The sequence below is a fragment of the Nelusetta ayraudi genome, unplaced genomic scaffold, assembly GCF_046127955.1.
Source record: "Nelusetta ayraudi isolate G7.1 ecotype Tasmania unplaced genomic scaffold, CSIRO-AGI_Nayr_v1 ptg000011l, whole genome shotgun sequence".
NCBI lineage: Eukaryota > Metazoa > Chordata > Actinopteri > Tetraodontiformes > Monacanthidae > Nelusetta > Nelusetta ayraudi.
Window position 1 is genome coordinate 27,788,511 of NW_027466061.1, and position 13,324 is coordinate 27,801,834.

The window sequence follows — 13,324 nt, forward strand, 5'->3', positions numbered from 1 at the left end:
TTTCTGCAGATTGTTGGCGTTGACGAGCGGTCGAATTCGAATCAGCTGCCTACCTGTGGCGGGGATAATGTTTGACTGTAGAGGGCGCTGCTCCTCTGCGGCTGACAGGAAGCTGCTGCAACTGCTGCTGTTTTCTGTCTACATGGTGACACGAGACTGTCGTCGTGTCCAGACAGGAAACAAACCAGCTATAGTAGTTTTTATTTGAAGAATAAAACAAAAAACAAAAAAGTGACCTCCATATCTGGTCAGTCTGAATGTTTGTAATAACAAAGGTGACGTCAAAGATGGAATTTCTACATTCACTGGCGTGGCTTCCGCTCCGGAACTGTTACATTTTTATTTTTTTTAATTATATATATAGAAGGAAGTGGTCCCTGATCCACTTCCTGTTTGTTCAGTCCAACCTCTCAAGAATGTGTTTCCGTCTTAACATGTATGACGTCACCGAATTATCAAATGTTTCAAATGGCCGCCCACCTCGCCAGGTGAGTGATTGGAGGTCGGGGTGTGCAGTTGTTCAGAGCTCACCACAATTCCGTTTCATTGTTCTTTTTGCCAGGTACCATTCCATTTTAACACTGTATATTTATAATAAAAGTAATCTGATAATAAAACGGAAACGGGCTCCTTCACTCACACACAAGATCACTCACATCACTCAGCAGGTGATTTGACAAAGTTGCTATGAAGGAACAGATTCAAACTTGTGATTTCCTGTTAGATGCCTAAGTCCCTAGTACTATTTTATAATAGCAGAACCTCTAATGTTCTCTCTGTGACGTCACAAATGGGGCTGACAGCTGTCCCCAGGTTAGTGTTGGTGGAACATGGCGATCATAACATGTGCATTTTTAAAATTAGGATTTTATTCATGGCTGTATTTGCCGCGGCTCTTGTCATTCCTCCTTGTGACCACGAGGTGGAGGCAGACACCAATAGAATTTATTTTGTAAAACCGTTCAGACGAGCCCGTGATAGTGACATTAATGTAATCCAGGGGATTACGTTTCCATGTCATCATTCCACACGGAGTTCCAGTGTGTTCTGTCAGCAGAAAAGTTCCTCAGGTCTGAAATAAATAAATCCGAGTTTATTCCTGAAGGATTTAAAAGTAGGAGCTTCTGGTTTGTTGTTGGATTTAAACCGGATGATTTTCTAAGTGTTATTTATTGCACTGCGTGATTTCCGGCTCTCAGCCTGACAGACCAATTTGCTGCTCAGAGGGTCCAACACTGTGTGTGTGTGTGTGTGTGTGTGTGTGTGTCTCACACACACACACACAGGGAGAGAGAGACAGACAAACAGGAAACTACAAAGCCCTACAGGCTGAAGTGAATTAATTAATAATAAACTAATTTAATGGGATTTGAGGGGGGAGGAGCTGTGTGTGTGTGTGTGTGTGTGTGTGTGTGTGTGTGTGTGTGTGTGTGTGTGTGTGTGTGTGTGTGTGTTATCAGACAGGGAGAAGGATGAGTCTGGCTCGTAGACTTAAAGGTACAGTTTACATTTCGGATCATGAGTTTCATTTCCCAGAAAACCTCACAAAGTTTGACGGCAGTCAAGCTGCCACAGCGAGCAGCTGAATGCAGCCTGGTCACGTGACCTCAGCAGCTTCATCCTCGTCCAACATCCCCGATTGTGGCCCCGCCCCCCTCCAACCTCAGTCATTGTGAGGCCTCAGTGTGGAGCTGTGAAGGTATGTGGGCTTCGTGCCAACCGGTTCTGTGAGAAAAACAGCGCAAGGGTTTGACTCCACGGCAACCGAGCATCAGCGCTCTTCCAAATGTCAAACACTTCCAGGAAGCAGAAGAAAAGAGTTTGTTTCAATGGGGACAAGTTCTTTCAGAGGTAGAGAAGCAAAGAGACTGGGATGGGAAGGGCTGCTAGAAAGTATTTGGGGATTCCCTGACAGTAGTTTGCCGAAAATGATAAAAAAAAATCGTGAAAATTGCCGAGGCTGTACGGTCAGCAGGGTTCTTCCCTCCGTCTGACAAAGGAGGCCTTTCGCTCGGTCAGATCAGCTGTCACACTAGTTTAAAACACATAACTATCAGGACGGGAGGTATTTTAATGGAGTGTCTCACTGGCTGCGTCGCATTTCGTCTTGAATTAAACGGACTGTGATCATAAGGTGCGTGACGTGTTGCCGAGCAGGGCCACGGCTGGACGCCGGCGCTGTTCGTTATGTGTGAAGATGTGGTCACAAACTGGAACAGCTCACCTCGCCCGGTGTGAATGCGGCGACCCCGAAACATCTCTGATTCCTTTTCTCTTCGCCTTATCAGCGGCCCCTCACATCTTTCCAGCCTTGTGTTTGACCATGTAACCTCATCACGCCGTCTGGTTGACACTTTAAAGAAATTTTCAGGTTCTACAATGTCCTGTTTTTTCTTTTAATGCTGAGGATCGTTTATTGACACGTTACAGTTTAAACGCCTCTTGTTGACAAGGCCACAGCAGCTCCGTAAGAACAAAACCCAACTGTTTCAGTTTTTGGTTTAAAAACATGTTTGAAAAATAGCTTTTGACAAAGAGTTGAGCGATCGCAATTACACTCCACTGATAACATTACAATAGCGTTAGGACTGTCTCAACATAAATAAAGCTTCAAAAGACAAAATAAAGCAGGAACATCTAAATGTCTTCTTCCTGTGTGTGGTGTTACTATGTTAACAATCAGCCTAGTCTGTACATACAAAGGTGTTTTATATCTTTTATGTTTCATATCTTAATTTTTTATACTAATTTAACCTTGCAATACTGTATTTCTATTGCATGCCTATTTCTATTTCTGTTTGCTTTATTTCTATTCCATGTATATTTCTATTTCTTTCTGTGTGTGAAAGCCCAAAGAATTTGTATTGCCTGCATCATGACAGTGAAAGATCTTGAACCTTGAATCTTTTAAAGGTTGTACTACAAGTGTCGTCTCCCTGTGCAGACGCTGCTGTTGTGCTACTACTGTATGTTCAGTGTATGACTCGTAATGCAACAAACAACAACAGCAGCAGCAGCAGCAGCAGCAGTACTTCACTTAATGACCATTACATACGACTAAATCTGACACACTGGGCCGCTAATTTATTTTTATTTTATTCATCTTTTTTTTCTTACTGTAAAACGCACAGCAGCTGAACTGCAGTCGGCGTTAGGACCTGGAGTCGGCGCTAGGACCTGCGGGAGCCTGCGCTGTCTCTTTGTCTCGGTGCCTTGATTATCTCCTCCCCCTACCACTGCTGTCTCCGCCCCCCAGCTGTCTCCGCCCCCCGGGCTCGCTCCTCTCCGCGCTCCCCTCTCCATCAGCAGCAGTCTGGATGCAGCAGCGCCTCCAACATGGCCGTGAATCTCGCTAAGAACCGGCTGTTGCTGCTCACCGCATACCAGGACGTCATCGACGAGACTTCGGACACCGACTGGTGAGTCCCGCCTGCCGGCCCGCCGACCAGCGCTTCCTTCGGCCTCGTGCCCTCGTGCCTGTGTCCCGGGTTTTGTTGTTGCACGCTGCTGATGCGCAGGACTCGCTCCTCGCCTCCTCGCCCTCCTCATCCCATCAAACTCCGGGTAAAGTGCGCGCAGAGCCGCAGCAGCGCCTCCCAAGGTCGGGGTTCAGCGGTGGGGAGGGGAAGGGTCGGTCAGGAGGGGCCGGGGGCAGAGGCCCGGTGATCGGACCTCGGGGCCGGTGGAGGTGGCTCCTCCCCCGGTCCGCTTTGTCTCCTGCAGCTCGGTGCTGCTCCGGACCAGGTTCCTCCGCAGCTGGAAGCGATTTTAGGCTTTTATGTAATGCGATGCTGTGTGTGTGTGTGTGTGTGTGTGTGTGTGTGTGTGTGTGTGTGTGTGTGTGTGTGTGTGTGTGTGTGTGTGTGTGTGTGTGTGAGAGAGAGAGAGAGAGAGTGAGAGAGGCCTGGTCCAGAGGCACTGATGAGCCCCTGCATCCCCAAACGAGGGCGGAGAGGAGAGGGGCGAGGCCAGAGGGGGGCGGGGCGGGGCGGGGATGAGTGGGGGAGGAGGTGTGTGTGTGTGTGTGTGTGTGTGTGTGTGTGTGTGTGTGTGTGTGTGTGTGTGTGTGTGTGTGTGTGTCAGGTCATCATACACCCCCACCACCACGATCCGCTTTTTGCTCGCTGCAGACAAACCGGAAGTGAAAGTGAAGCTTTTGCCAGAAAAAAAAAATCTTCATTATGAAAAATTTCATGTTTTCTTCCTTTTTTTTTTAAACATAGCTAAAGTTTCAGCATCAGCTGACTGTTGAATGGCGATTACTCGTTAACCACGTTCGGGCCTGGATAATTTATTTTCACTCAGAAATTAACCAGAGATTTTGAACTAAAATCACGTATTTCTGTTTTTGGGTTGGTGTGTTTATTTGGTTTTGCGGCACATTCCTTCCTCTGTGGCTATCAAAGCCAAGAATGATGCCCCACACGGGTTGTCGAAGCCCCAGCTTTCAGTCAGCTAGCTGGGTTAGCTGCAACGACAGTGTTTCCGGAGGTTCATCTAAGGTCACCATTGCCCGTCTTTCCCAGAAAGAGCGAGCGTCATGAACGTAACATTAGCATTAGCAACTGTTAGCCAGAGCCGTTGATGTATTTAAACTGAGGATGAATGATTTGAGGAGTTAATATGTGACGCCGCAGTCCGACTGTACCTGCGGCCCCAAACTCCATCTGTAGAAAATCAGCGGAGGTCGTTGCTTCAGCGGTGTCGGCTTTCAGCTTGGTTGTTTGGAGGAGAAAGAAAAAAAACCTCAAGTCACCGGAAATGTGAACCGGTGCCATCTGTCACACCGCTGATCGGGACTAAACCAGGTCAGCTTGGTTGAATCCACATCAGCTTCACCTCCTGTCCTGAGACGGGGACTTTGGTTTTAGTTCAATTTTCTTCTTGGATTCATTTGTGAACAAATTTACAGTGACTACAGTTAGCTTGAGCCTTCTGCCCCCTCCGCTTCCCCCACCAGAAAACAAACAAACAAGAAAAACAAATAAACATTGAAAATTGAAGACAACAGAAAGGCTGTTCTTCAGGATTCAATTACTCTGTTTCTCTGATGTCTCAGGGGGGGCAGAAGAATGATTCTAACCCGACGTGGTAGCCAGATCTCTCAGGTTTTCAACTCAGAAATCTGGCTCATCCATCTTGGCAAACTCCAACAGACTGCGTTTTTCAGCCGCCCTTAACCAGTTGCTTTTTTCAGAGGCACAAAGAGAGCTGCTCAGGGAAACTGTCGAAGACAAGAACAGAGAGATCCCTGTGGACGTTGCTGCGTTGATGTTGGTTTTATCGCAGTGTTTTCACATGATGACCACATCATGAAATGACACAGACATTTTTTTCCCCTGGACATCATTGTTTCGCTTGATCAGAAATCTTATTGGCTGGCAAGCAAAAAAATGTTTTCTTCCTCTTTCCAAACACATTTTTTCCCACGGGCTCTTCACCTAATGGATACTGAGGCAAATCCCCCCAAACCCGGATGTGAGAGGCGCTGCGAGGTGAAACTCCTGGTCACATGACACTCTCATTGTGTTGGAAGCCACTGGTTGAAACGTCAGATTGGTAGAAACGCGGTTGTCATTTGATTGCACCAACGGAAACACAAATCAAAGCAGAACTGTAAAAAACAGAAGTGGCAACGCTGCTTTGGGTCATGTGACCCGGACCCGAGGGTTACTGTTTCCTCTATGTGTCTGTTGGGAGTGAAGCGGAGGGGGGGGGGGGGGGGGGCCTCAGGGCTGCCCTCGATTTTCACACATCATCAGGTTCAAACAAAGGAAGGGACTCTGAGACACGACTGACCCCAAACAACAACCTGGACGCCCCCAACACCCCAACAGCCACAACTCACTCACCCCTCACCCTTCACTCCTCACCCCTCACCCTTCACTCCTCACCCTTCATTCCTCACCCCTCACCCTTCACTTCTCACCCCTCACCCTTCACTCCTCACCCCTCACCCTTCACTCCTCACCCTTCATTCCTCACCCCTCACCCTTCACTTCTCACCCCTCACCCTTCACTCCTCACCCTTCACTCCTCACCCCTTACCCTTCACTCCTCACCGCTCACGCCTCACCCCTCACCCTTCATTCCTCACCCCTCACTCCTAGCCCCTCACTCCTCACCCCTCACCCTTCATTCCTCACCCCTCACTTCTTGCCCTTCACCTCTCACTCCTCACCCTGACCCCTCACTCCTCACCCCTCATCCTCACTCTTCACACCTCACTACACACTCCTCACCCTTCACTCCTCACCCCTCAGCCTTCACTACTCACCCCTCACTCCTAGCCCCTCACTCCTCACCCTTTACCGCTCACCCCTCACTTCTCACTCTTCACCTCTCACTTCCCACTCCTCACCCCTCACTCCTCATCACTCTTTACCCCTCACTCCTAGCTCCTCACTCTTTACCCCTCACTCCTCACCTCTCACCCCTCACTTCTTGCCCTTCACCCCTCACTCCTCACCCCTCATCCCTCACTCTTCACCCCTCTCTCCTCACTCCTGCCATGCAGATGTTGACACCTGTTGGCCGGCCGACTGGAATTTGGCTAATATCTTTTACTTGGAAAAGTTAACTTGGGCGCCCCCTGCCTGGTGGAGGCGGCAGCGTGGAGGTGAAGCTGGGTTTTTTGGGTTTGGCGGTTCTGTCCAGATGAACTTCAGCTTTCATCTTACTTATTTGTTTACTGTCAGCTTGTGAATTTTAGCCCTGACTGATTACAACTGAGGATTCTCACACACTTTGTTGTTACCCGGCTCCGTCTGCCTGTCAGCAACAACAACAGGCTTCACATTAGCATCTCTGGGAATCTTTAAAGTGAATATTTCACTGTTGAACACGATGCAGGTCAGATTTCGCTCTCGGCCTTTCAGCTTCCAGGAAGACGAGCGGACTTTGACTTTGTGGATGGTGAGCTTCTCTGATATCAAACGACTCACAGACGCTCAGGAATGTCTGGCTTCTCATTGGCCAGAGGCTGCGTCACCTGACCCTGCTGACCCTCCAGCTGTTTGAGGAGGAGAGGAGGAGAGCGGGGGGAGGGGGTCCAGTAGTGAGTTTGTCCGTAGGCCTGAACGCTGTTGCGTTCAAGGACGGTCAGGAAAAAAGAACAAACAGCCGGCGGTCACGTTTAGTTTCACTGTGCAGAATATTTTTCACTGCGTCCAGAGGGGGGAAAAAAACGCTTCAGAGGAAGTTGATTTCCTGTCAAGGATCTTCAGGATCCTCAGTCTTCATCCTGGTCTCGAAACTCCCTCCAGCTTGTCAGAAAGCAGCACGTTCAGCCCACTGTTGTCAGCTGCCCGCTATTACTGACTCTGTGTTGGTTGGGGCAGGGGAATGTTGGAGGCTGGTCAAGCAGACGTCGCTGACATCACAGAGGGCTGATTACTCGACTACTTCGGTATTTTGTGTGTTTGTCCACTTGTGAAAGTGCCAATCAGCTGTTTGGACTCCGCCCACCTCAGTGCGGACGGACGGACAGACAGGACGGTGTTTGTCTGTCTGAGTCACCATGACACTGCCTGGGACTGTGGGAGGGCAAGAGACTTTTGTCAACACAGGGAGAGAGAGAGAGAGGGGGGGGGGGTGATGACATCATCCCAGATTGATTTTGACTTGAGTCCACTCATAATAATCAACAGCAACAATCAGTGTTTGAAGTGATATGATAGCTGGTCTCAGTCCATAGGCCTGGTGCGTGTTGTGTGTGTTGTCAGATGGGAGCTCCTGGTAGCACAGATGAGGATTGTGGGTAAACGCAGTGTGTTTATCCACTCTGTGTGGCTGTGTAACTGCACCGACACAAACACAGGAGCGTCGTTGTGTTTGCTGTGGTGACGATCGGACCGCCGTCCTGCCTCCTTGAGGCTGGCTGCAGCACGGCACCTTGATCCTTGCCCCCCCCCCCCCCCCCCCCCCTTATCATCACAGCAGCTTGAGCCACACAAAATTTGAATCTTTATCATCAGTTTTGTTGTGATTGGTTAGTTATGGCTCGGTGTGGCATCATTACCGACTGAGGGTCAGATGAGTGTCAGCCATCTTGATTTCCCTTCAGGTTGCTAGGGGTCATGTGACTTCCTGTGTCAAGGGGCGGGAGGATTTGAAAGTCTGATGAATGTCTGATCGTACCTCTGTCCCTCTTTATCCTCCTTCTCCTCCTTCTCCTCCTTCTCCTCCTTCTCCTCTTCCTCTGTCCTTCTTCTTTTCCATTCTGTTGGATTTTATCCACCTCCTCCTCATCGTCCACCTGACTCTTGCTCCTCCTCCAGCTCTTTTCCCTCCACCCCTTCCTTCCTTCTCCACCATGTCCTCCACCTCATCTATCTCCTCCTTCTTGTCCTCCACTTCCTATATCTCCTCTTCTTCTTCTTCTTCCTCCTCCCTGCCCCGCCTCCTTCTTTTCCTCTTCCTCTACGTCCTCCTCCACCACCTCTTCCTTCTCCTCCTCCATTTAGACGTCCTGTTCCTCCTCGCTGCTCCCTGTTCTCCTCGGAGGCCTGAGCTCCCCGGGAGTTTCTCCCCTCATCCTCCATCTGCTTCCTTTTCCTCCCCCTCCTCGGCTTCCTCTCGCTTCATTTCCAGCGTAATTTTATCAACCTCTCCTTCATTTCTCTCTCTCTGGTTCCGTCTGTGGGTTTCTTGCATGAAGGCAGGAGGCCAGCCGGACGAAGTCTAGCTGGAGCAGGTGTTTCTCTTCTCTCTGTGGTTATGATGAAGCGCCACACAAGTTGTCTGCAAATCTGGCGGCTCTTCCTCCTCTTCGTCCAATGCTGTCTCCTTCTTTTGTGTTGCGATAACGATAGCGGTGCTTCCAAACACTCGCACGCGGGAAGTCGTCACAGTGGACACAAAAATGTTCCATACGGAACAACAAAACATGAAAGAAGAGCCGAGAAGAGCCGGTAGCTGGGTTTCCGTTGCAGATTTTTCGCGAAATAAAGGCGATATTTCTGATATTGGTCCCATTTGAAGGGCGTTTCGTGTACGAGCTTCGTAATTCTCGTGAAATCTAATATCGTGAGATTCCCCTTGAAGAAGGACGGACGATCAGAACCTGTTGCAGGTTGCTACAGTCCTCATTACATCGACATCGTTTGCGGCGGCTTTATTTTTCTTCTCCATGATGACAAGAAAAGTCTCCGCCTCCTTCAGTCCACACTTACCGCGCTAACGTGTTGTCTGGGAGGTCGCTGGTCACGTGAAGTCAAGTGTGGTGTAAATATGAAATAAACTGTTCCCGCTCTATGCAATATATTTCTACATCGAAATGTCTGTCATACCTTCTGAGAACGCCGGAACCTTTTAGTGATATTTTGGAATTTTTTAATTTTTTAATTAAAATTTTTAATCACTAGTTTTTTATTGCTCTACTTAGGTTTTGAGCATCTCCAAGGCTAATGGAAACAGACGATTATGGGGACTTGTGTTTTTCATACACAAGCCTTAAATCAAACCCTGGTCTCCCTCAAAACAGGTCAAACATCTGGCCTGCAATTGAAGAATTTGGTTTTGAAGAAATTTAAAAGAAAAAAAATTACCTTACTTCTTCCCGTTTGACCTGAATCACGGGTGACATCACTGTGAGCATCGTGTGCATAAATAACGAGTTAATGTTTCAAAGACAATTACGCAACCAGAGCAGAAATTTCTCACCATTGAAACCTGCCGAGAGCAGGAAGTAGAATCCTAATTTATGCCGCAAAAGTGAGGACAGAAATAAATCCCGGGCTGCTAAAAATAAGCAGGATGTTCTGTGTCCTCATCTAAACATGACAGGATTGCCAAGTGTGTGTGTGTGTGTGTGTGTGTGTGTGTGTGTGTGTGTGTGTGTGTGTGTGTGTGTGTGTGTGTGTGTGTGTGTGTGTGTGTGTGTGTGAGTGTGTAAAAATCAGGGCCGCTTTAAAAGCTGAGTGTGCGGCCGTTTAGTTCCGCCGTGCTTCAATCCATCCTCGTTTCTTTGTGCCGCAAAATGCTTCTCGCTCTCGTCTAGCTCATACATATTCATTGAGACACACACGCACGCACGCACGCGCACGCACACACACACACACACACACACACACACTTACAGGATAATGCTGTTAAATGTGTGTTATGCTGAATTCCCTGGCTGGAATGTGAGCTGAGAGCTGCTCTCTCTAATGCAGTTTAATAATGGAGGCTGTGATTACAGACATCAGCACCCCAAAAATACTATTGTACTTTATATTGTATTTTTCATTGTGTTGTATTGTATTATTATTGTATCGTTGGAGGTAAGATAGTCTGAAGATTGCAAAACTGAATTTTTTCCGTTGTTGTTTGGTGCCTTGGGGATCGTTTTCATCTCTGAGGACTGTCTGTCTGTCTGTCTGTCTGTCTGTCTGTCTGAAGCCTCAGCTGGACGAGCCAAACTCACTCAGGATGAAAGGCTTGCTCTGTGTGTGTGTGTGTGTGTGTTTGGCACGTACACACTGCTGCAGCCCCGAAGGTGTGTGTGCGTGTGTGTGCTGCAGTGGCCCCTGATGGCTCCTTTGTTGTTGTGCGTCTCCTCCAGCTGCAGGCAGGTCAGCGCCGCTGATGATGCGCAACACCGTCTTGCTGGATGTAAATATGACAAAGCTGGAGAAGCCCGTAAAAAGCAAATATTGCCTAACAAATCCATGCAAGCAACTTTTTTTCTTAACTAAGCAGAATTTGTGAGATTGGGGTTGCCGCGGCTCGGCAAAAAAAGCTGCCGCCACGAGAAAGGAAGTCAGTTGTATTCAAGATCTGAGTCACAGAAAAACATACAGACCCACCAGCTCAAGGGTTCTGTCGACCGCCCTGTTGATCAACGCCCAGGTGAAGCTATGAATCAGCCACTTTGTCTGGTGTTTGTTTGTCCTTAAAAGGTCGTACTGGTGATTTTGAGCAGTGTTGCAACGCTGGCTGCCTCCCTCTAGAACGTCATCCTCTTAGATTTGGCGTCTTTCCTGGCACTGAATTCTGACCTACGAGGTGAAGGGAACAAAGAGTTTGTGTACGTTTTCAGGAGAGTTTTACCTGAAGGCTCCTCGCTGGCATCGACTCTGAAAATAATCTTGTTTTGGACTGGAAGCGAGGCAGGAGACGGCGAGAGGGAGGAGAGAGCAGAGATGGCAGCCTGCTGAGATAAGCACTCTGCCTTAATGGAGACAATGTGTGTGTGTGTGTGTGTGTGTGTGTTTGTGTGCGTGCGAGTGAGTGAGTGTGTGTGTGGGAGACAGCTTATACACAGCAGTGCACCGGGGCATTGTGGGTAGTCCCCTGGCACGGGGGCAGCTGAGACCGGCAACATTGTGGTTTGGCTGCGTCGATCTGGAAATGTCTGGTTGCTGGGTCACTGTCGTCCTGCTTCACTCGGCCTCCATCAGACCCAAACTGGGCTGAATGCACCGGGCGTGCTCCCTGCCCCGCCCCCGACCTTTGACCCGGCAGTCCAACAGCATGAAGGGAACAGGAAGGAGGAAAACAACAAGAGAAAGGACAATAGGAGCGAGTTTCTGTTGAGTCACTCCACATGCTAACAATTAGCCGCTAGCTTGCCAGCACTCCAGCTGTTGGATGCTAATGTTGATGGGTTCCTGGTTCCTGTTTTAGCTGCTCACCTGGAAAACACATTGCTAACAAGGCCCCTCGAGTCGTGCAGGCTAAGCTAACTGCTAACCAGACGGACCGATTTGAGTTTGGTGTGAAGAAAGTCTTAATTTCCAGCAAAGTCATGGTGGTAGGCTCCGCTGACTTTAACCAGAAGCCTGTCCACTTCCCTTCGCCCTTGTGTTCCCATCTGGCCTGACACCCTGCGGTCCGGTCGGAGTGGCTGAAAGTACCAAGTTCTAGCTCAGGAATGATTGTGGTTCTGCGTCAGAAATTAAATAAATATCCAAAGTGGAAACAGAGAGTTCCTGCTGCCGCTGTCTCCGTCTTCCCTCCCTCAGAGAAGCAGCTTCGCTCTCTGCGGGACAGAAGACAGACTTCCCTCATCCATCAGGTGCAGGATGACACATGTGGGCGGTGCCCTGGTGGTTGGATACAGTACTGACTTCTGCAGTTCTGTCGTGTTCTGGCTTTTTCGTGGGAGCTGAGTTGAGTTGAGTCGCTGGAGGATTTTGAATGAAATTTGAATGAGATTTACTTGATAAATGGGTCAGAAGTCAGCAAACAATTCGCTGCAGCGCCTCGCCTCAACAATCAGCTCCAACCAGATTTTCCTCCAAAGTGAATTTCTGCTATTCACGAGTTCAGCGCCGCTCCTCCTCCACCTTCTCATCCTCCACCTCCTCCTCCTCCTCCTCGTCTCCACGGAGGAATCATGTTTTTCTGGCAGAGTCACGGCATTCTCAACAATTTGTTATGTGAAAAAGATGGAGCTGCCTTTTTTCTGTTCGCACTCACATGCACGGACTCACTTGGACTCGCGCACACAGACTCACACACACACACACACACACACACACAAGGCTACAGAGGTGGTTTTTGACTAATGTTTGGGAGAGCAGTGTTATCTGATAAACTCACGTCGACCTCTGCAGCGTCGATATTTCTCTGGTTGGGTCTCGGCAACTGCAGAAGAAGAGCGGTTGTTTTCTTGGACGCTCGCGACTCTCAGGGCAGGATGCCTCCCGTGTGGGTTTCATAAAACATCTGCAGGGGGTTCGACCTGCACGCCTCTATCCGTCTTTCCTCCCTGATCCAACCGACTCTGCCTTCATACCTGCAGGCTGACGTGCTGCAATAAAATCTGAGCTGTCGCTTGTCTCTTTCCTCCCTCTCATCCTCTCATCTCAGGGAGTCGAGGCGTTTTTTATTTTGTTATTTTCACAGTGGCCTTCTGGCCTCGGTCAAGTTGTTCCTAAGCAGAGCTGAGCAAGAGTCAAGCCGCAACGTAGAATTAAATAATGGAGTGGACGGCTGGATGGATCTGTGTCTGAGCCGAGGCTAAAGATATCCCGCCACTGCTAAAAATATGCCCCGCGGGACGACACCTGGGACTGAGGAGCGCCCCCCCATAGGAACCAAGATCAAGCCGAGCGCTGGACTTATCGAGTGATGGTTCCGGTCTGAATCTCAAACCGACTTTCGCTGGTTCACATAGAGACGGAGTCGTTGGCTGAGTTTCTGAGCCTTTTAATAATTATCATTGTTGTTAGAAAATTTACAGAATACAGACTTCATCCACAGCCATCCGGCTGTTGTGACGTGGTGACAGAAAGCTGTAGTCCGGTTAAAACTGGTTTAGACTGTAGATTGCTTTAAACTGTAGACTGGTTTAGACAGTAAACTAGTTCAGACTGTAAACTGATTTAGACCATAC

General features: G+C 48.9%; 1 protein-coding gene across 8 annotated transcripts in view; it reads left to right on the top strand.

The window, feature by feature from the left end:
- Nucleotides 1–3,263: 3,263 nt before the first annotated feature.
- dbn1 (drebrin 1) overlaps nt 3,264–13,324 on the top strand; it is a 30,187-nt gene continuing 20,126 nt past the window's right edge. For 6 of the 8 annotated variants that reach the window (XM_076022412.1, XM_076022420.1, XM_076022415.1 and 3 more), the window contains exon 1: nt 3,265–3,419. In XM_076022412.1, coding sequence (XP_075878527.1) covers nt 3,337–3,419 — 83 coding nt within the window. In that variant the 5' untranslated portion in view covers nt 3,265–3,336. Of the gene's footprint in view, nt 3,420–13,324 lie in introns of all 8 variants that reach the window. The other 2 variants (XM_076022414.1, XM_076022419.1) reach the window with 1 other exon arrangement.